The 23,588-nt window shown below is 44.2% G+C and overlaps 1 protein-coding gene across 1 annotated transcript in view; it reads left to right on the forward strand.

Moving 5' to 3' along the window:
- Window positions 1-23,588, forward strand: part of LOC124009962 (neurocan core protein-like) — a 161,982-nt gene that overhangs the window by 85,867 nt on the left and 52,527 nt on the right. Inside the window, exons 6-12 of the mRNA XM_046322233.1 lie at window positions 1,002-1,176; window positions 1,492-1,619; window positions 6,984-7,298; window positions 14,456-14,605; window positions 14,734-14,823; window positions 14,954-15,156; window positions 15,297-15,450. Of these exons, the coding sequence (XP_046178189.1) occupies window positions 1,002-1,176; window positions 1,492-1,619; window positions 6,984-7,298; window positions 14,456-14,605; window positions 14,734-14,823; window positions 14,954-15,156; window positions 15,297-15,450 (1,215 nt within the window). The remainder of the gene's footprint in view (window positions 1-1,001; window positions 1,177-1,491; window positions 1,620-6,983; window positions 7,299-14,455; window positions 14,606-14,733; window positions 14,824-14,953; window positions 15,157-15,296; window positions 15,451-23,588) is intronic.

The following is a 23,588-nucleotide window of genomic DNA, read 5'->3' on the forward strand; positions in this document are numbered from 1 at the left end:
TGCCATCACAGCAGCAAGATGTGTGACCTGTTGCACAAGAAAAGGGCAACCAGTGAAGAACAAACACCATTGTAAATACATCCCATATTTATGTTTATTTATTTTCCCTTTTGTGCTTTAACCATTTGTATATCGTTACAACACTGTATATATATATATATATATATATATGTTGACTGTTCATTTTTATTGTTTATATCACGTTTGTATATTATCTACTTCACTTGCTTTGGCAATGTTAATGTATGTTTCCCATGCCAATGAAGCCCCTTGAATTGAATTGAGAGGCAGAGAGAGAGAGTCAAAGAGAGAGAGGCAGGGAGAGAAGCAGAGAGCTAGAGAGAGGCAGAGAGAGAGAGGCAGAGAGCTAGAGAGAGGCAGAGAGAGAAGCAGAGAGAGAGAGGCAGAGAGAGAGGCAGAGAGAGAGAGGCAGGGAGAGAAGCAGAGAGCTAGAGAGATGCAGAGAGAGAGAGGCAGAGAGAGAGAGAGAGAGAGGCAGGTGGAGAAGCAGAGAGCTAGAGAGAGGCAGAGAGAGAGAGTCAAAGAGAGAGAGAGGCAGGGAGAGAAGCAGAGAGAGAGAGAGAGGCAGAGAGAGAGAGGCAGAGAGAGAGAGGCAGAGAGAGAGAGGCCGGGAGAGAAGCAGAGAGCTAGAGAGAGGCAGAGAGAGAGAGTCAAAGAGAGAGAGAGGCAGGGAGAGAAGCAGAGAGAGAGAGAGAGGCAGAGAGAGAGAGGCAGAGAGAGAGAGGCAGAGAGAGAGAGGCAGAGAGAGAGAGGCCGGGAGAGAAGCAGAGAGCTAGAGAGAGGCAGAGAGAGAGAGGCAGAGAGAGAGAGGCAGAGAGCTAGAGCGAGACAGAGAGAGAAGCAGAGAGAGATAGACAGGGAGAGAAGCAGAGAGCTAGAGAGAGGCAGAGAGAGAGGCAGAGAGAGAGAGAGAGGCAGAGAGAGAGAGGCAGAGAGAGAGAGAATGTGTCTGTCCGTCACCTCACCGTCTCTCTCCTCAGGTGTGGTATTCCATTACTGGTCTCCTAGCGACCGTTACGCCCTCTCATTTGATGACGCTAAATGGGCCTGTCAGGAGAACTCCGCCCTCATCGCCACACCCAACCAGCTGTGGGCTGCATTCCATGACGGTTACTCCAACTGTGCTGCCGGATGGCTCTCTGACCAGACTGTCCGGTGAGGACACACACACACACAGACACACAGACAGACAGACAGACAGACAGACAGACAGACAGACAGACAGACAGACAGACAGACAGACAGACAGACAGACAGACAGACAGACAGACAGACAGACAGACAGACAGACAGACAGACAGACAGACAGACAGACAGACAGACAGACAGAGCCTCAGTCACACCCAAACACTCACTTTTCAAAAACTCAGACTACATTCTGTTTGGGGGACAACCATTGTTTGATAGTTTTAACATTGGAGTGCAGGCTAGTTTCCTCTGGCTCTGATCCTAATAATGATATCTCCACAGCTATCCTATCCAGTCACCAGAGCTTGGTTGCTATGGACACCAGGAATACTCATCTGGTGTGAGGAATTATGGGAAAAGAGATGCTAATGAGCTGTTCGATGTCTACTGTTTCAGCAGGGAACTGGAGGGTAAGACACACACACACACACACACACACACACACACACACACACACACACACACACACACACACACACACACACACACACACACACACACACACACACACACACACACACACACACACACACACACACACACACACACACACACACACACACACACACACACACACACACACACACACACACACAGAGAGACACACAGACACACACACCCACATCTCACTTCCACTCCTGATCGCAGGGCTGGACTACCAAATCTATGCCTCGGCGCACCTACCTCCAGTGGTCTCCCCTCCGTACAGATTGGTATACTTCTGGGGCGGGATGGGGTGGGGACAGGGGGTTTGCCATGATATTGAGAAAAATAATAGCTGATTTACAGTTTTTTGCAATCACTTTAGCACTTATTTCAGAACCTTGTGGTCATTTTTCTAGACACAAAACTCAAAATGGTCATCACTTGTAACACAGGCTGTCCAATGTTCAAAACATTGCATTGTGTATTCATATCTTTAAAAAACCCTTGCACTTGCAGAATCATTGTTTCAAATAACTAAGTTATCATGAAATACCATAGGAACATTAATTCAGATCACCCACACACAAAGATACCGATTGTTTCACTGTGTAGTTGTTCGTACAATCATTAAATAATGTACAAAATATGTGATACATGTTTAATTATGGTACTACACATAAATACATCACTGTAAAAGGACTAGTAGAGCATACTACAGACACAGTGGAGTAATTGAACAAAATCTGAATTTTTTTAAAGAAATACTCTAAAATTTATTTGAATCAAAGCAAAAACTATTAGCTACAAAACAAAACAAAATAGACAGTAAAATGTCAACTGCAGTGTTCCTCACCTGGCTTACTGTAAAAACCAGATGTCAACTGCAGTGTTCCTCACCTGGCTTACTGTAAAAACCAGATGTCAACTGCAGTGTTCCTCACCTGGCTTACTGTAAAAACCAGATGTCAACTGCAGTGTTCCTCACCTGGCTTACTGTAAAAAGCAAAACAAATGATTGATTACTGTGCTTCTATATTTCCATCAACCCTGTCTTGTGGATTTGGCCACAGGTTCTCATCCACATCACAATGGATGTTTTCATTAGCTAAACATCTAGGGAAGACTCTTCGGGCATGGCGAATCCAGGCCTGACACTGGTCTGCTGTGCGTCATCCATAGCCTGGAGAAGGGTGGCTTGTTCGTGAGGGCGCCTATATCATATTCCTTCCACCTCCATGTGGAGAAAAATTTCTCAATTGGGTTAAGGAAAGGAGAGTATGGGGGTAAGTACAGGGTGGTAAATTGTGGATGGGCCTGAAACCATGCTTGCACCATTTGAGCATGGAGAAACCTGACATTATTCCACACGTGACATAGGTCAACAATCAGCTCTACAGACCTGCTTTAGCTCATCAAAGAAGGTTACAAGGAGAGCTGCGTTATATGATCCAATACGAGGTCTGCGTCCCACCACACCATCTTCCGATATAGCCGCACACCTGGCGATGTTTGCTCCCACGCTGTCCAGGGACTTGGATGGTTGCCCACGGGCCAATGAAATTCTGACCTCTCTTCCTTGTCTTGGACAGGTTGTAGCCTGCCTCATCCAAAAATAGGAATTTGTGACAGTTTTCTTCAGCATCCAGTTCCATCACCCTCTAAAAATATATTTTAGAAAGAGAATTACTGCTTACAATAATGTAGAATTTTGGGGGAATTTTTCACAACAGGCATCTTGAAACTGAACATACCTGAACATACTCAGTCCTCAGTTGCTTCACTCTGTCTGCATTTCTTTCAAAAGGCACACAGTATAGCTGTTTTAGAGACACCTAGTGCCTTTTCAGCATGCGTGCGATAGTCAGCAAACGTATGGCTTCCACGTTGTTGAACATGTCGTCTTTGTCCAAGATGTGCTGGTGAATTTCTGTAAGGCGAATATAATTTCTGGCCCGAACCAAATTGACGACAGTCCGCTCTTGTTGGTCAGAATTTAGCCTCTGCATCCCCTATTTGGCCTAGTCTCAATTCTGCAGGGAAAATGACAGTAAGAACACATTTAGCCACATCACCTACCCTGTGGTACACATTGGCATGCAGTATACAGTCATTTGACAATTGAGAGTAGCCTAATGTTTAGTTCATGCTGAAGATTTAACGGTTCTCATTGCGGAAAGTTTTGATGATTGAGGCCACGGTTGATCTTCTGAGGTTTGGTTGAATCATTGTAGCTGCCTCAGTCATTGTCATGCCATGATTTACGACATGGTCTACAACTATTGCTCGGATTTCATTGGACACTCTTTGCTGATGCTGCCCCTGTCTTGGTCCCTGGCCTTGTGCTCTACCACGTTCCCCCACACCTCTCAAACGAGGCCCACAACCACCTCTCAGAAGGGGTGCTAGTCCCCTGCCATTCCTTTGACCATAAAAGCAATTACAAGGGCCTGTATACATACACTTAATTAGGTGTTAAAGAAAATAGCCTGCTCCTTCGAACAGCGAATAATGTGGCTGCCTGCAACTCAATATGAAGAGTACATAGAGTAGAGAGCTTTAGTTGTTGTTCTATCAAACATTAGAACGGGCAAGATGCGTAATCTAAGCAACTTTGATCGTGGTATGATTGTTGGTGCCACTAATGGTGGTTCCAGCATCTCAGAAACAGCTGCCCTCCTGGGATTTTTACGCACTACAGTCTCCAGAGTTTACAGAGAATGGTGCGATAAACAAAACACATTCAGTGAGTTCTGTGGGCAAAAACACCTTGTTAATGAGAGAGGTCAGAGGAGAATGTCCAGACTCATTCAAGCTAACAGAAAGGCCACAAATGCTCAAATAACAGTCATTTAAAACAGTGGTGTGCAGGCTGTTGTGGAGGCAAAAGGGGGTCCTACCCAGTACTAGATAGGTCTACCTAATAAAGTGGCCGGTGAGTGTACAGGCTGTTGTGGAGGCAAAAGGTGGTCCTACCCAGTACTAGATAGGTGTACCCAATAAAGTGGCCGGTGAGTGTACAGTAATGTCAAAGCTGAAAACATGGTCTGGAAAAGTGTTACATGGGACCATATAAACAGTGTCTGATAAAGAATGATGATGAAATATTACATCCATAGATTATGTAGTCCAATTGGTTGATGTTCCACAGTAATTGGTATCAATGGATCTCGTTACCCTGAAACTTCCATGATCTAAACATGGAATATTGTTTGTCAGTTTCCATAAAACTATGCATTAAGTGTAATGCAACAGTTACTATCATTTTGAGCAGTTGTAGAAATTGATAGTTAGATCATTGTAATGAAATGAATAGACAGTCATCTCAGATGTGTGAATTGCATTTTGAAAAGGTAATACTTTTATGATATTATGTTGTGTCATTTGGGGATTTTAGTTCAATGAACAAATGATCTTAGCTCTATGTGTATTGTATCCAAGCAATTGGAAAAAGTGTTGAGTTTTGTAAAATGTTGATTCATTTTGATCATCAGTTGTGAGTTTTGTGTCTAGAGTTTTGAAAAATGATATCAAGGTTCTGAAATTAGTGCCGAAGTGATTGTAAAAAAACTGTAAAGTAGGACTCCAGTCTCCTTTTCACCTAATTTAACACCTGATTTACTTAACCAACATCTCAATAGGTGGTCCAGGTCAGTCATGACATAGCACAAGTGAGGGGTGGCTTTTCCTCTTTTGTTCTCAATAGGCTGATGACATCACAACTTCCCATCAGACCAACACCATCAGACCAACACCATCAGACCAACACCATCAGACCAACTCCATCAGACCAACACCATCAGACCAACACCATCAGACCAACACCATCAGACCAACACCATCAGACCAACACCATCAGACCAACACCATCAGACCAACACCATCAGACCAACACCATCAGACCAACTCCATTAGACCAACACCATCAGACCAACACCATCAGACCAACACCATCAGACCAACACCATCAGACCAACTCCATTAGACCAACACCATCAGACCAACACCATCAGACCAACACCATCAGACCAACACCATCAGACCAAATCCATCAGACCAACACCATCAGACCAACTCCATCAGACCAAATCCATCAGACCAACACCATCAGACCAACACCATCAGACCAACACCATCAGACCAACACCATCAGACCAACACCATCAGACCAACACCATCAGGCCAACACCATCAGACCAACACCATCAGACCAACACCATCAGACCAACACCATCAGACCAACACCATCAGACCAACACCATCAGACCAAATCCATCAGACCAACACCATCAGACCAACACCATCAGACCAAATCCATCAGACCAACACCATCAGACCAACACCATCAGACCAACACCATCAGACCAACACCATCAGACCAACACCATCAGACCAACTCCATTAGACCAACACCATCAGACCAACACCATCAGACCAACACCATCAGACCAACTCCATCAGACCAACACCATCAGACCAACACCATCAGACCAACACCATCAGACCAACTCCATCAGACCAACACCATCAGACCAACACCTTGAATGTCTTTCTCCTTGAAGTTTGCAGTTACTGTATGTCTAAAGAACACTATTTTGTTCAAAACATGTTTTTCTATCCTTAGCGTGTGTATTTTGCTGTATTTTTTATATATACACTTTTCAACAGTAACATTTCAACAATCACTGTTGATTTTCCAGCAATTCTACACATTTTGCCATGGAGCAGACATATATATGTGCAGGGGGGGGGACTTGCAGGGGGTCTACAACTGACATGTTAATATGTTATCAGGGCACGTGGCCTCCATGCCAGTTCGATAAGCTCTCTCTCTCCCTCTCTCTCTGTCGCTCTCTCTCTCTGTCTCTATCTCACTATCTCTCTCTAAAACCAGACTGAAGCATTTCATATACATTGTTTTGTCTTCAGGAAGGCAGTGAGATGCTACGCAACCACTTTTTCTAAAACATTTGAGAGGAATGGAAGATTCGATATAGGCCGATAGTTTTTTATATTTTCTGGGTCAAAGTTTGGCTTTTTCAAGAGAGGCCTTATTACTGCTTTTTTCTCTCTCTCTCTCCCCCCTCTCTCTCTCTCTCTCTCTCTCTGTTTCTGTCTCTCTCTCTCTGTTTCTCTCTCGTTCTGTTTCTCTCTCTCTCCCCCCCTCTCTCTCTCTCTCTCTCTCTGTCTCTCTCTCTCTTTTTCTCTCTCTTTCTGTTTCTCTCACTCTTTCTATCACTCTCTCTCTCTCTCTCTCCCCTCTCTCTCTCTCTCTCTCTCTCTCTCTCTCTCTCTCTCTCTCTCTCTCTCTCTCTCTCTCTCTCTCTCTCTCTCTCTCTCTCTCTGTCCAGGTGAGGTATTTCATTCCTGGGTTCCTGGGCGTCTGTCTCTGTCCTCTGCCTCAGAACGCTGCGTCTCCCTGGGGGGACAATTAGCCACGGTGGGACAGCTCTACCTGGCCTGGAGGACAGGGCTGGACGTCTGTGCTCCAGGCTGGCTCTCTGACGGCAGTGTCCGCTACCCTATCACCCAGCCCAGGCAGGGCTGTGGAGGGGACCAGCCAGGGGTCCGGACCGTTGTACCCAACACCAATGGAACCACAACCAGCAGCGGATCGGCCAATGCTACGGACACCATACCGCTCTATGACGCTTATTGCTACAGAGGTGAGAATGAAGTCCAGATCTGGATTCCAAGTGATCAAGGTGTAGCTATGATGACCAGACCATCTCTACTGAATCACCTTGTCAATTCAAATTGTATTTGTCACATGTGCAGAATACAACATGTGTAAACCTTACAGTGAAATGCTTACTTAAGAGCCCCTAACCAACAATGCAGTTATACAAAAATATGGATAAGAATAAGAGATACAAGTAACAAGTAATTAAAGAGCAGCAGTAAAATTACAATAGTGAGACTATATGCAGGGTGGTACCTGTACAGAGTCAATGTGCGGGGGGCACCGCTTAGTTGAGGTAATGTGTACATGTAGGTAGAGTTCTTAAAGTGACTATGCATAGATGATAACAACAGAGAGTAGCAGCAGTGTAAAAGGGGGTATTTGATTAGGTGTTCGGCAGGTAGCCTAGTGGTTAGAGCGTTGGGCTTGTAACTGAAAGGTTGCTAGATTGAATCCCAGAGCGGACAAGGTGAAATCTGTCGTTCTGCCCCCGAACAAGGTAGTTAACCCACTGTTCCTAGGCTGTCATTGTAAATAAGAATTTGTTCTTAACTGGCTTCCCTAGTTACATAAAGGTAAAATTGTTTAAAAAAGTATGGCTTGGGGGTAGAAGCTGTTTAGAAGCCTCTCGGTACCGCTTGCTGTGCGGTAGCAGAGAGAACATTCTATGACTAGGGTGGCTGGAGTCTTTGACAATTTTTAGTGCCTTCCTCTGACATGGTATAGAGGTCCTGGATGGCAGGAAGCTTGGCCCCAGTGATGTACTGGGCCGTTCGCACTACCCTCTGTAGTGCCTTGAGGTCGGAGGCCGAGCAGTTGCCAAACCAGACAGTGATGCAACCATGCTCTCGATGTTGCAGCTGTAGAAACGTTTGAGGATCTGAGGACCCATGACAAATATTTTCAGTCTCCTGAGGGGGAATTGGTTTTGTCGTGCCCTCTTCACGACTGTTTGGTGTGCTTGGACCATGTTAGTTTGTTGGTGATGTGGACACCAAGGAACTTGAAGCTCTCAACCTGCTCGAATGCAGCCCCGTCGAGGAGAATCTCCTTTGTCTTGATCACGTTGAGGGAGAGGTTTTTGTCCTTGCACCACACAGGCAGGTCTCTGACCTTCTCTCCATAGGCTGTCTCGTCGTTGTCAGTGATCGGGCCTACCACTGTTGTGTCATCGGCAAACTTAATGATGGTGTTGGAGTCATGCCTGGCTGTGCAGTCATGAGTGAAAAGGGAGCACAGGAGGGGACTTAGCACACACTCCTGAGGGGCCCCTGTGTTGAGGATCAGCATGGCAGATGTGTTGTTACCTACCCTTACCACCTGGGGGATGTCCGTCAGGAAGACTAGGATCCAGTTGCAGAGGGAGGTGTTTAGTCCCAGGGTCCTTAGCTTATTGATGAGCTTTGAGGGCACTATGGTGTTGAACGCTGAGCTATGGTCAATGAATAGCATTCTCACATAGGTGTTCCTTTTGTCCAGGTGGGAAAGGGCAGTGTGGAGTGCAATAGAGATTTCATCATCTGTGGATCTGTTGGGGCGATATGCAAATTGGAGTGGGTCTAGGATTTCTGGGATAATGGTGTTGATGTGAGCCATGACCAGCCTTTCGAAGCACTTCATGGCTGCAGATGTGAATGTAGTCATTTAGGCAGGTTACCTTAGTGTTCTTGGGCACAGGCACTATAGGGGTCTGCTTGAAACATGTTGGTTTAAAAACTTGGGCAGGAAGAGGTTGAAATTTGACATTTGGTCAGTGCATGCTTGCAGTACACATCCTGGTAATCCGTCTGGCCCTGCGGCCTTGTGAATGTTGACCTGTTTAAAGGTCTTACTGACATCGGCTGCGGAGAGCGTGATCACACAGTCTTCCAGAACAGCTGGTGGTCTCATGCATGTTTCAGTGTTATTTGCCTCAAAGAGAGCATAGAAGTAGTTTAGCTCATGTCATTCAAATTGATTTCTTGTGAGGTAACCATACACTTTTGCCCACCATGACAAGCGTTTTCATGGACGTAACGATAGCAACATGGGTTTTGTTTTTGATGATGTTAAAGGCCCAGTGCAGTCAAACAAAATGCTTTTCCTGTGTTTTATATGTATTTCCACACTTTTTCATTGGAATAATACTATGAAATTGTGTAAATTATGACAATGCACCTTTAGTTTAACAGCTGTTTTAAAAGACCTGAAATTTCTGCCTGTTTTGGTTGGATTGTTAATTAGTTAATGAATTAGCTCATAGACATTTGACTACATTGTTATGAGCTAGCAACATAAGCATTTCACTGCACCGCTATACCACCTGCTAAACTGTGGACGTGACCAATAAACCCTCTTTCTTCTGATTTGAAGAAAGAGAGTTCCAAACCTCTCTGCCAATAACAGCTAGTTTTCAGTTTTCCACTCCCCACTTAGACCACGCCTGGACAGTCCTAGAAAAATTCTTGATGGAAAAATGTTTTTATTTATTTATTTTATTTTACCTTTATTTAACCAGGCAATACTGTCCGTACATTCTTGGTCATTGTTCATTCATAGGCTTTTAGCATCTCCTGTGCATGCATACTTTACAATTCCTTATGGTCTCATCGTATGTTTAGTGGCATGTGATTTAACTTGGACATCTCAAATCAAATCAAATCAAATGTATTTATATAGCCCTTCGTACATCAGCTGATATCTCAAAGTGCTGTACAGAAACCCAGCCTAAAACCCCAAACAGCAAGCAATGCAGGTGTAGAAGCACGGTGGCTAGGAAAAACTCCCTAGAAAGGCCAAAACCTAGGAAGAAACCTAGAGAGAAACCAGGCTATGTGGGGTGGCCAGTCCACTTCTGGCTGTGCCGTGTGGAGATTATAACAGAACATGGCCAAGATGTTCAAATGTTCATAAATGACCAGCATGGTCGAATAATAACAAGGCAGAACAGTTGAAACTGGAGCAGCAGCACAGTCAGGTGGACCGGGGACAGCAAGGAGTCATCATGTCAGATAGTCCTGGGGCATGGTCCTAGGGTTCAGGTCATCCGAGAGAGAGAAAGAAAGAGAGAATTAGAGAGAGCATATGTGGGGTGGCCCGTCCTCTTCTGGCTGTGCCGGGTGGAGATTATAACAGAACATGGCCAAGATGTTCAAATGTTCATAAATGACCAGCATGGTCGAATAATAGTAAGGCAGAACAGTTGAAACTGGAGCAGCAGCATGGCCAGGTGGACTGGGGACAGCAAGGAGTCATCATGTCAGGTAGTCCTGGGGCATGGTCCTAGGGCTCAGGTCAGTTGAAACTGGAGCAGCAGCATGGCCAGGTGGACTGGGGACAGCAAGGAGTCATCATGTCAGGTAGTCTTGGGGCATGGTCTTAGGGCTCAGGTCCTCCGAGAGAGAGAAAGAAAGAAGGAGAGAATTAGAGAACGCACACTTAGATTCACACAGGACACCGAATAGGACAGGAGAAGTACTCCAGATATAACAAACTGACCCTAGCCCCCCGACACAAACTACTGCAGCATAAATACTGGAGGCTGAGACAGGAGGGGACAGGAGACACTGTGGCCCCATCCGAGGACACCCCCGGACAGGGCCAAACAGGAAGGATATAGCCCCACCCACTTTGCCAATGCGCAGCCGCCACACCACTAGAGGGATAGCTTCAACCACCAACTTACCATCCTGAGACAAGGCTGAGTATAGCCCACAAAGATCTCCGCCACGGCACAGGATGACCACAACAGTGAATCAACCCACTCAGGTGATGCACCCCCTGCTGGGACGGCATGAGAGAGCCCCAGTAAGCCAGTGACTCAGCTCCTGTAATAGGATTAGAGGCAGAGAATCCCAGTGGAAAGAGGGGAACCGGCCAGGCAGAGACAGCAAGGGCGGTTCGTTGCTCCAGAGCCTTTCCGTTCACCTTCCCACTCCTGGGCCAGACTACACTCAATCATATGACCCACTGAAGAGATGATTCTTCAGTAAAGACTTAAAGGTTGAGACCGAGTTTGCGTCTCTGACATGGGTAGGCAGACCGTTCCATAAAAATGAAGCTCTATATGAGAAAGCCCTGCCTCCAGCTGTTTGCTTAGAAATTAGGACAATTAGGGAGGCCTGCGTCTTGTGACCGTAGCGTACGTGTAGGTATGTACGGCAGGACCAAATCAGAGAGATAGGTAGGAGCAAGCCCATGTAATGCTTTGTAGGTTAGCAGTAAAACCTTAAAATCAGCCCTTGCTTTGACAGGAAGCCAGTGTAGAGAGGCTAGCACTGGAGTAATATGATCTATTTTTTTGGTAGAGCATTGTAGTAGTCTAACCTAGAAGTGACAAAAGCATGGATTAATTTTTCTGCATCATTTTTGGACAGAAAGTTTCTGATTTTTGCAATATTACGTAGATGGAAAAAAGCTGTACTCTAAATGTTCTTGATATGTTCTTCAAAAGAGAGATCGGGGTCCAGAGTAACGCTGAGGTCCTTCACAGTTTTATTTGAGACGACTGTACAACCATTAAGATTAATTGTCAGATTCAACAGAGGATCTCTTTGTTTCTTGGGACCTAGAACAAGCATCTCTGTTTTGTCCGAGTTTAATAGCAGAAAGTTTGTAGCCATCCACTTCCTTATGTCTGAAACACATGCTTCTAGCGAGGGCAATTTTGGGGCTTCACCATGTTTCATTGAAATGTACAGCTGTGTGTCATCCGCATAGCAGTGAAAGTTAACATTATGTTTTCGAATAACATCCCCAAGAGGTAAAATGTATAGTGAAAACAATAGTGGTCCTAAAACAGAACCTTGAGGAACACCGAAATTTACAGTTGATTTGTCAGAGGACAAACCATTCACAGAGACAAACTGATATCTTTCCGACAGATAAGATCTAAACCAGGCCAGAACATGTCCGTGTAGACCAATTTGGGTTTCCAATCTCTCCAAAAGAATGTGGTGATCGATGGTATCAAAAGCAGCACTAAGGTCTAGGAGCACGAGGACAGATGCAGAGCCTCGGTCCGATGCCATTAAAATGTCATTTACCACCTTCACAAGTGCCGTCTCAGTGCTATGATGGGGTCTAAAACCAGACTGAAGCATTTCGTATACATTGTTTTTCTTCAGGAAAGCAGTGAGTTGCTGCGCAACAGCCTTCTCTAAAATTTTCGAGAGGAATGGAGGATTCGATATAGGCCGATAGTTTTTTATATTTTCTGGGTCAAGGTTTGGCTTTTTCAAGAGAGGCTTTATTACTGCCACTTTTAGTGAGTTTGGTACACATCCAGTGGATAGAGAGCCATTTATTATGTTCAACATAGGAGGGCCAAGCTCAGGAAGCAGCTCTTTCAGTAGTTTAGTTGGAATAGGGTCCAGTATGCAGCTTGAAGGTTTAGAGGCCATGATTATTTTCATCATTGTGTCAAGAGATATAGTACTAAAACACTTGAGCGTCTCTCTTGATCCTAGGTCCTGGGAGAGTTGTGCAGACTCAGGACAACTGAGGTTTGGAGGAATACGCAGGTTTAAAGAGGAGTCCGTAATTTGCTTTCTAATAATCATAATCTTTTCCTCAAAGAAGCTCATGAATTTATCACTGCTAAAGTGAAAGTCATCCTCTCTTGGGGAATGCTGCTTTTTAGTTAGCTTTGCGACAGTATCAAAAAGGAATTTCGGATTGTTCTTATTTTCCTCAATTAAGTTAGAAAAATAGGATGATCGAGCAGCAGTAAGGGCTCTTCGGTACTGCACGGTACTGTCTTTCCAAGCTAGTCGGAAGACTTCCAGTTTGGTGTGGCGCCATTTCCGTTCCAATTTTCTGGAAGCTTGCTTCAGAGCTCGGGTATTTTCTGTGTACCAGGGAGCTAGTTTCTTATGATAAATGTTTTTAGTTTTTAGGGGTGCAACTGCATCTAGGGTATTGCGCAAGATTAAATTGAGATCCTCAGTTAGGTGGTTTGATTTTTGTCCTCTGGCGTCCTTGGGTAGGCAGAGGGAGTCTGGAAGGGCATCAAGGAATCTTTGTGTTGTCTGTGAATTTATAGCACGACTTTTGATGGTCCTTGGTTGGGGTCTGAGCAGATTATTTGTTGCAATTGCAAACGTAATAAAATGGTGGTCCGATAGTCCAGGATTATGAGGAAAAACATTAAGATCCACAACATTTATTCCATGGGACAAAACTAGGTCCAGCGTATGACTGTGACAGTGAGTGGGTCCAGAGACATGTTGGACAAAACCCACTGAGTCGATGATGGCTCCGAAAGCCTTTTGGAGTGGGTCTGTGGACTTTTCCATGTGAATATTAAAGTCACCAAAGATTAGAATATTATCTGCTATGACTACAAGGTCCGATAGGAATTCAGGGAACTCAGTGAGAAACGCTGTATATGGCCCAGGAGGCCTGTAAACAGTAGCTATAAAAAGTGATTGAGTAGGCTGCATAGATTTCATGACTAGAAGCTCAAAAGACGAAAACGTCATTTTTTTTTGGTAAATTGAAATTTGCTATCGTAAATGTTAGCAACACCTCCGCCTTTGCCGGATGCACGGGGGATATGGTCACTAGTGTAGCCAGGAGGTGAGGCCTCACATCTGCCCGCTTTCTCCTTGAGGTAAAGCATGAGGAATATGTTTCTGTCATTTAGAATGAAGCTGGACTGAATTAATCATTCAGAATGAAGTTGCACTAAATGAATCATTCAGAATGAAGCTGCACTGAATTAATCATTCAGATTGAAGCTGAACTAAATTAATCATTCAGAATGACGCTGCACTGAATGAATCATTCAGATTGAAGCTGAACTAAATGAATCATTCAGAATGAAGCTGCACTAAATGAATCATTCAGAATAAAGCTGCACTGAATGAATCATTCAGATTGAAGCTGAACTAAATGAATCATTCAGAATGAAGCTGCACTAAATGAATCATTCAGAATAAAGCTGCACTGAATGAATCATTCAGATTGAAACTACACTAAATGAATCATTCAGAATGAAGCTGCACTAAATGATTCATTCAGATTGAAACTGCACGAAATGAATAATTCAGATAGAAACTGCACAAAATGAATAATTCAGAATGAAGCTGCACTGAATGAATAATTCAGAATGAAGCTGGACTGAATTAGTCAGTCATTGACTCTCATTGTGCCTCACAGGGAACGTGAAGAAGCCAGGACCCATCTCTAGGATCTACACGTCTTTGTGGAAGCCTTGGAGCCAGCTGACCGGCTCCAGCCACTCAGACAACCTGGGAACAGACAGTCCTGCCCTGGCTACTGAGACCACCAGCGGCACACCGACCACCGGTGGGTTTGGAAATGAATGGATAGATTCATGTTTGTTTTTTTACATTGTTGAATGGAAACAAGGTTTTTAAATTATTTTTTTCTATTCTATTCTGATTCTATCATTAATACTCCTCTCTCTCCCGTAGTCACAGAGAGCCGTAACCTTTCACCATCTGATGACCTCACACCCTCAAACTGGACCGGATTGGTTGATCTGGAGAAAGAGGCCCACTCTTGTAAGAAACATTATTTGCAACTTCAATTACACCCTATTACTGTAACCATATAGATCACTACTTTTGACCAAAGTTACTGGTTGCTTTGGTTGATTATTTTTACTGTAATTCAGCATGTTTGTCTTCTCAGCCACAGATCCCTGGTCCTCAGAGTCCTCTGAGGGGTATGTCACCCTGCAGTTGAGCCCAGGAGAGAGCTCTCTAGCCTGGGGAGACCTGGGAGACATGGACCCTGACTCTGGAGCTTTCCTCAGACCTCCAGCCACACCCAGCCCCAGCCCAAGTACTACCACTCAGGAAGAAATATCACCCTCGACCCCAGCTGACAGAAAGGTTGGTCAGTTTTACAACATTCATTTAATACAAGTACTGAATCATCAAGTACTTTGGCATATTGGCACTTTTTTGGCCCTAGTATTGTTTACTGTACAGTACATTCATTGTATTGGGTGTATGGTGGCCTCTGTCTAAAGGTGATGGCCAAGATAGTGAAGTCCATGTGGAAGCCGTGGAACTACCTGGCAGAAGGTACCCCAGGAACAGGCAGTCCAGAGGGGGAGAGAAAGGGAAATGCAGCAGGGCCTCTGACAGACAGTGTGGCTGTACCCACCGGCTCTCCTGCTCCAGGTTAGTGATTTTTTCTTTATTTAGGTTGGGATACTGAGATTTACAGCTAGAGAGTAATGTATCATCATTTAGGTTTTTTCCAAAAGACCATGGATCTGTGGCTGAGAAGACAAACATGCTAAATCTTTTATCCAAAGCAACTTACAGTCATGTGTGCATACATTTTACATATCCCATAGCCACAGGGCCAGGGAATTGAACCCACTATCCTGATATTGTAAGAGCCACACTCTACCAACTGAGCTACAGAGGACCACAGTGAATATAAGAGAGAAAGAGAGAGTGTGTTTGTGAGTGGGTGTGAACTTTTGTCTGGGTCAAAAACTGTCTGGGTGGTAATTCAATAAGGACTGGCCTTTTCAGTAGTCTAGACTTCATTAATACAGATATGTTCTCTGACCCCTTTCAACCCACAGGCATAAATGTTTAACAGAGAAGGGAACCTTAGACATTGTTTTTCTGCATTTTCTCTGTCTCGCTCTCAAATCAAAATCAAATCAAATGTATTTATATAGCCCTTCGTACATCAGCTGATATCTCAAAGTGCTGTACAGAAACCCAGCCTAAAACCCCAAACAGCAAGCAATGCAGGTGTAAAAGCACGGTGGCTAGGAAAAACTCCCTAGAAAGGCCAAAACCTAGGAAGAAACCTAGAGAGGAACCAGGCTATGAGGAGTGGCCAGTCCTCTTCTGGCTGTGCCAGGTGGAGATTTTAACAGAACATGGCCAAGATGTTCAAATGTTCATAAATTACTAGCATGGTCAAATAATAATAATCACAGTAGTTGTCGAGGGTGCAGCAACTCAGCATCTCAGGAGTAAATGTCAGTTGGCTTTTCATAGCCGATCATTAAGAGTATCTCTACCACTCCTGCTGTCTCTAGAGAGTTGAAAACAGCAGGTCTGGGACAGGTAGTACATCCGGTGAACAGGTCAGGATTCCATAGCCGCAGGCAGAACAGTTGAAACTAGAGCAGCAGCACGGCCAGGTGGACTGGAGACAGCAAGGAGTCATCATGCCAGGTAGTCCTGAGGTATGGTCCTAGGGCTGATGCCATTAAAAGGTAATTTACCACCTTCACAAGTGCAGTCTCAGTGCTATGATGGGGTCTAAAACCAGACTGAAGCATTTCGTATACATTGTTTTCTCTTCAGGAAGGCAGTGAGATGCTACGCAACCACTTTTTCTAAAACATTTGAGAGGAATGGAAGATTCGATATAGGCCGATAGTTTGGCTTTTTCAAGAGAGGCCTTATTACTGCTTCTTTTAGTGAGTTTGGTACACCTCTCTCTCTCTCTCTCTCTCTCTCTCTCTCTCTCTCTCTCTCTCTCTCACTCTCTCTTCATCTCTCTCTCTCTCTCTCTCTCTCTCTCTCTCTCTCTCTCTCTCTCTCTCTCTCTCTCTCTCTCTTCTCACTCTCTTCATCTCTCTCTCTCTCTCTCTCTCTCTCTCTCTCTCTCTCTCTCTCTCTCTCTCTCACTCTCTTCATCTCTCTCTCTCTCTCTCTCTCTCTCTCTCTCTCTCTCTCTCTCTCTCTCTCTCTCTCTCTCTCTCTCTCTCTCTCTCTCTCTCTCTCTCTCTCTCTCTCTCTCTCTCTCTCTCTCTCTCTCTCTCTCTCTCTCTCTCTCTCTCTCTCTCTCTCTCTCTCTCTCTCTCTCTCTCTCTCTCTCTCTCTCTCTCTCTCTCTCTCTCTCTCTCTCTCTCTCTCTCTCTCTCTCTCTCTCTCTCTCTCTCTCAATTCAATTCAATTCAATTCAAGGGGCTTTATTGGCATTGTAAACATGTGTTAACATTGCCAAAGCAAGTGAAATAGATAGTAAACAATAAAATAAATGAACAGTAAACATTACACTCACAAACGTTCCAAAATAATAAATACATTTGTCTACATAAAGTGTTGTAATGATGTGCAAATAAATTACAAAAGGGAAAATAAATAAACGTAAATATGGGTTGTATTTACAGTGGTGTTTGTTCTTCACTGGTTGCCCAGTAGATATGGGAGTTTATCAAAATTGGATTTGTTTTCAAATTCTCTGTGGGTCTGTGTAATCTGAGGGAAATACAGTGCCTTGCAAAAGTATTCATCCCCCTTGGTGTTTTTCCTATTTCGGTGCATTACAACCTGTAATTTAAATGGATTTTTATTTGGATTTCATGTAACGGAATACACAAAATAGTCCAAATTGGTGAAGTGAAATGAAAAACATTACTTGTGTGCATACAGTGAGAGAAAAAAGTATTTGATCCCCTGCTGATTTTGTACGTTTGCCCACTGACAAAGAAATTATCAGTCTATAATTTTAATGGTAGGTTTATTTGAACAGTGAGAGACAGAATAACACGGAACCCAAAACGGCTGCGCATGTGCGCTATCGTGCATACATTTATTTTGCTCCCCCACACTAAACGCGATCACGACAGTCAGGTTAAAATATCAAAACAAACTCTGAACCAATAACATTAATTTGGGAACAGGTCAAAAAGCATTAAACATGTATGGTAATTTAGCTAGTTAGCTTACACTTGCTAGCTAACGTTAATTTGTCCTATTTAGCTAGCTGGTTGTTGCTAGCTAATTTGTCCTGGGATATAAACATTGAGTTGTTATTTTACCTGAAATGCACAAGGACCTCTACTCCGACAATTAACCCACACATAAAATGGCCAACTGAATCGTTTCCAGTCATCTCTCCCCCTTCCAGGCTTTTTCATCATTTAATTTATATGGTGATCGCATCTAAACTTTCATTGTATTACCACGACTACCGGCAAAACAGTTCGTCTTTCAATCACCCACGTGGGTATAATCAATGAGGAGATGGCACGCGGGTACCTGCTTCTATAAACCAATGAGGAGATGGGAGAGGCAGGACTTGCAGCGCTATCTGTGCCAGAAGTAGGAATGAGTTCTATTTTAGCCCTTGGCATCGCAGACGCTCGTTGGCGCGTGCGAGCAGTGTGGGTGCAATAATTGAATAACATGGATTTCTAAATTTATTTTGCGACGGTTGCACATGCGACGTGTCCGGTATGGTCAGCATGTAACAACAAAAGAATCCAGAAAAACGTATGTCAAAAATTTTATAAATTGATTTGCATTTTAATGAGGGAAATAAGTATTTGACCCCCTCTCAATCAGAACATTTTCTGGCTCCCAGGTATCTTTTATACAGGTAACGAGCTGAGATTAGGGGCACACTCTTAAAGGGAGTGGGCCGAATCTCAGTTTGTTACCTGTATAAAAGACACCTGTCCACAGAAGCAACAAATCAATCAGATTCCAAACTCTCCACTATTTATTTATTTTTTATTTCACCTTTATTTAACCAGGTAGACAAGTTGAGAACAAGTTCTCATTTAAAATTGCGACCTGGCCCAAGACCAAAGAGCTCTCCAAGGATGTCAGGGACAAGATTGTAGACCTACACAAGGCTGGAATGGGCTACAAGACCATCACCAAGCAGCTTGGTGAGAAGGTGACAACAGTTGGTGTGATTATTCGCAAATGGAAGAAACACAAAAGAACTGTCAATCTCCCTCGGCCTGGGGCTCCATGCAAGATCTCACCTCGTGGAGTTGCAATGATCACGAGAACGGTGAGGAATGAGCCCAGAACTACACGGGACAATGATCTCAAGGCAGCTGTTACCAATTGTATTCACCAAGAATACAATTGGTAACACACTACACCGTGAAGGACTGAAATCCTGCAGTGCCCGCAAGGTCCCCCTGCTCAAGAAAGCACATATACATGCCTGTCTGAAGTTTGCCAATGAATGTGCTTCTACACCTGCATTGCTTGCTGTTTAGGGTTCTAGGCTGGGTTTCTGTACAGCACTTTGAGATATCAGCTGATGTACGAAGAGCAAAATAAATACATTTGATTTGATTTGAACATCTGAATGATTCAGAGGACAACTGGGTGAAAGTGTTGTGGTCAGATGAGACCAAAATGGAGCTCTTTGGCATCAACTCAACTCGCCGTGTTTGGAGGAATGCTGCCTATGACCCTAAGAACACCATCCCCACTGTCAAACATGGAGGTGGAAACATTATGCTTTAGGGGTGTTTTTCTGCTAAGGGGACAGGACAACTTCACCGCATCAATGGGAAGATGGACGGGGCCATGTACCGTCAAATCTTGGGTGAGAACCTCCTTCCCTCAGCCAAGGCATTGAAAATGGGTCATGGATGGGTATTCCAGTATGGCAATGACCCGAAACACACGGCCAAGGCAACAAATGAGTGGCTCACAAAGAAGCACATTAAGGTCCTGGAGTTGCCTAGACAGAAAATCTGTGGAGGGAGCTGACGATTAGAGTTGCCGAATGTTAGCCTCGAAACCTTAATGACTTGGAGAATTTCTGCAGAGAGGAGTGGGACAAAATCACTCCTGAGATGTGTGCAAATTTGGTGGCCAACTGCAAGAAATGTCTGACCTCTGTGATTGCCAACAAGGGCTTTTGCCACCAAGTACACCAAGTAAAAATGCTATAAGTCATGTTTTGCAGAGGGGTCAAATACTTATCTCTCATTAAAATGCAAATCACTTTATAGCATTTTTGACATGCGTTTTTCTGGATTTTTGTTGTTGTTATTCTGTCTCTCACTGTTCAAATAAACCCACCATTAAAATTATAGACTGATCATTTCCTTGTCAATGGGCAAACGTTCACAATCAGCAGGGGATCAAATACATTTTTCCCTCACGGTATGTATTCAACCCCTTTGCCATAAAGCCCCTAAATAAGATCTGGTACAACCAATTACATTCAGAAGTCACATAATTAGTTAAATAAAGTCCATCTGTGTGCAATCTAAGTGTCACATGATCTGTCACACGATCTCAGTATATATATACTTGTTCTGAAAGACCCCACTTGTTCTGCAACACCACTAAGCAAGGGGCACCACCAAGCAAGCGGCACTATGAAGACCAAGAATCTCTCCAAACAGGTCAGGGACAAAGTTGTGGAGAAGTACAGATCAGGGATGGGTTATAACAAATATCAGAAACTTTGAACATCCCACAGAGCACCATTAAAACCATTATTAAAAATTGGAAAGAATATGCACCACAACAAACCTGCCAAGAGAGGGCCGCCCACCAAAACTCACAGACCAGGCAAGGAGGGCATTAATCAGAGAGACAAACAGGTCAGGGACAAACTTGTGGAGAAGTACAGATCAGGGATGGGTTATAACAAATATCAGAAACTTTGAACATCCCACAGAGCACCATTAAAACCATTATTAAAAATTGGAAAGAATATGCACCACAACAAACCTGCCAAGAGAGGGCCGCCCACCAAAACTCACAGACCAGGCAAGGAGGGCATTAATCAGAGAGGCAAAGTGACCAAAGATAACCCTGAATGAGCTGCAAAGCTCCACAGCGGAGAAAGGAGTATCTGTCCATAGGACCACATTAAGCCGTACACTCCACAGAGCTGGGCTTTACCGAGGAGTGGCAAGGAAAAAAAGCAATTTCTTAAAGATAAAATAAGCAAACACGTTTGGTGTTTGCCAAAAGGCAATTGGTATTCTCCCCAAACATATGGAAGAAGGTATTCTGGTCAGATGAGACTACAATTGAGCTTTTTGGCCATCTCTCATCACCCCGAGAACAACATCCCCACAGTGGAGCATGGTGTCACGAACGTCGTCAGGGAAATGACGGGACCAATGTGCAGCGTGGTGAGCGTACATCTCTTTTTGTTTGATAATGTCGCCAACAAAAATGAATGTGATGCTTACTAGGGCTATACAGGCCACTAACAAAGTCAACTACCCACAACCAAGGTGGCAAAACAAGCTGCCTAAGTATGATTCCCAATCAGAGACAACGATAGATAGCTTTCCCTGATTGAGAAACATACCCGGCCAAAACATAGAAACAGAAAACATAGAAATAAAGAAACTAGAATGCTCACCCTAGTCAGGGCGTGACACATGGTGGTGGCAGCATCATGCTGTGGGGATATTTTCCATCGGCAGGGACTGGGAAACTGGTCAGAATTGAAAGAAAATAAGCAAACATGTTTGGTGTACGCCAGAAGGCATGTGGGAGACTCCCCAAACATATGGAAGAAGTTACTCTGACTAAAATTGAGCTTTTTGGCCATCAAGGAAAACGCTATGTCTGGCACAAACCCAACACGTCACATCACCCTGAGAACACCATCCCCGCAGTGAAGCATGGTGGTGGCAGCATCATGCTGTGGGAATGTTTGTCATCGGCAAGGACTGGGAAACTGGTCAGATTTGAAGGAATGATGGATGGCGCTAAATACAGGGAAATTCTTACTGAGATTTGCGACTGGGACGGAGGTTCACCTTCCAGCAGGACAATGACCCTAAGCATACTGCTAAAGCAACAGTCAAGTGGTTTAAGGGGAAACATTTAAATGTCTTGGAATGGCCTAGTCAAAGCCCATAACTCAATACAATTGAAAATCTGTGATGCAGATTGCTGTACACCAGCGGAACCCATCCATCTTGAAGGATCTGCAGCAGTTTTGCCTTGAAGAATGGGCAAAAATCCAAGAGACTTGCAGCTGTAATTGCTGCAAAAGAAGGTGCCTCTGCAAAGTATTGACTTGGAGGGGGGGCGTGAATAGTTATGCACGCTCAAGTTTTCTGTTCTTTTTGTCTTATTTCTTGTATGTTTCACATTTAAAAACATATTATGCATCTTCAAAGTGGTAGGCATGTTGTGTAAATAAAATGATACAACCCCCCCAAAAATCTTTTTAAATTCCAGGTTGTAAAGGCAACAAATTAGGAAAAATGCCAAGGGGGGCGAATACTTTCACAAGCCAATGTAGGTGTCTATGGTCATATATTTGGCAGGAGGTTAGGAAGTGCAGCTCAGTTTCCACCTCATTTTGTGGGCAGTGTGCACAGAGCCTGTCTTCTCTTGAGAGCCAGGTCTGCCTACGGTGACCTTTCTCAATAGCATGCTATGCTCACTGAGTCTCTACAAAGTCAAAACAAAATTCTTCACGCAGAGTCTCATTTTGGTGTTTGTCTAATGTTGTGAAATGGTTGGTGAGCGGACCCCAGACCTTACAACCAGAAAGGGCAATGGGTTCTCTATCTAATCAAATAATTGTTTTGCCAGATCCTAATTGGTATGTTACATTTTGTGTTCCTTTTGATGCCATAGAATTCCCTTCTTGCCTTGTCTCTCATGTTTATAGAGCAACTGTGTCTAGATAGAATTTGAATTTGTGGTCCTGGCAACTGGACCATTTTTGGAACACCATTATTTTTGGTCTTACTGAGATTTACTGTCAATACCCAAGTCTGGCAGAGTCTGTGCTGAATATCTAGGTGCTGCTGTGGGCCCTCCTTGTTTGGGGACAGAAGCACCAGATCAAATCACATCAAATCAAATTTATTTATATAGCACTTCATACATCAGCTGATATCTCAAAGTGCTGTACAGAAACCCAGCCTAAAACCCCAAACAGCAAGCAATGCAGGTGTAGAAGCACAGTGACTAGGAAAAACTCCCTAGAAAGGCCAAAACCTAGGAAGAAACCTAGAGAGGAACCAGGCTATGTGGGGTGGCCAGTCCTCTTCTGGCTGTGCCGGGTGGGGATTATAACAGAACATGGCCAAGATGTTCAAATGTTCATAAATGACCAGCATGGTCATATAATAATAAGGCATAACAGTTGAAACTGGAGTAGCAGCACGGTCAGGTGGACTGGGGACAGCAAGGAGTCATCATGTCAGGTAGTCCTGGGGCATGGTCCTAGGGCTCAGGTCCTCCGAGAGAGAGAAAGAAAGAAAGAGAGAATTAGAGAGAGCATATGTGGGGTGGCCAGTCCTCTTCTGGCTGTGCTGGGTGGAGATTATAACAGAACATGTCCAAGATGTTAAAATGTTCATAAATGACCAGCATGGTCGAATAATAATAAGGCAGAACAGTTGAAACTGGAGCAGCAGCACGGCCAGGTGGACTGGGGACAGCAAGGAGTCATCATGTCAGGTAGTCCTGGGGCATGGTCCTAGGGCTCAGGTCAGTTGAAACTGGAGCAGCAGCACGGCCAGGTGGACTGGGGACAGCAAGGAGTCATCATGTCAGGTAGTCCTGTGGCATGGTCCTAGGGCTCAGGTCCTTCG

Source organism: Oncorhynchus gorbuscha, linkage group LG22 (genome assembly GCF_021184085.1).
Source record: "Oncorhynchus gorbuscha isolate QuinsamMale2020 ecotype Even-year linkage group LG22, OgorEven_v1.0, whole genome shotgun sequence".
Lineage (NCBI taxonomy): Eukaryota > Metazoa > Chordata > Actinopteri > Salmoniformes > Salmonidae > Oncorhynchus > Oncorhynchus gorbuscha.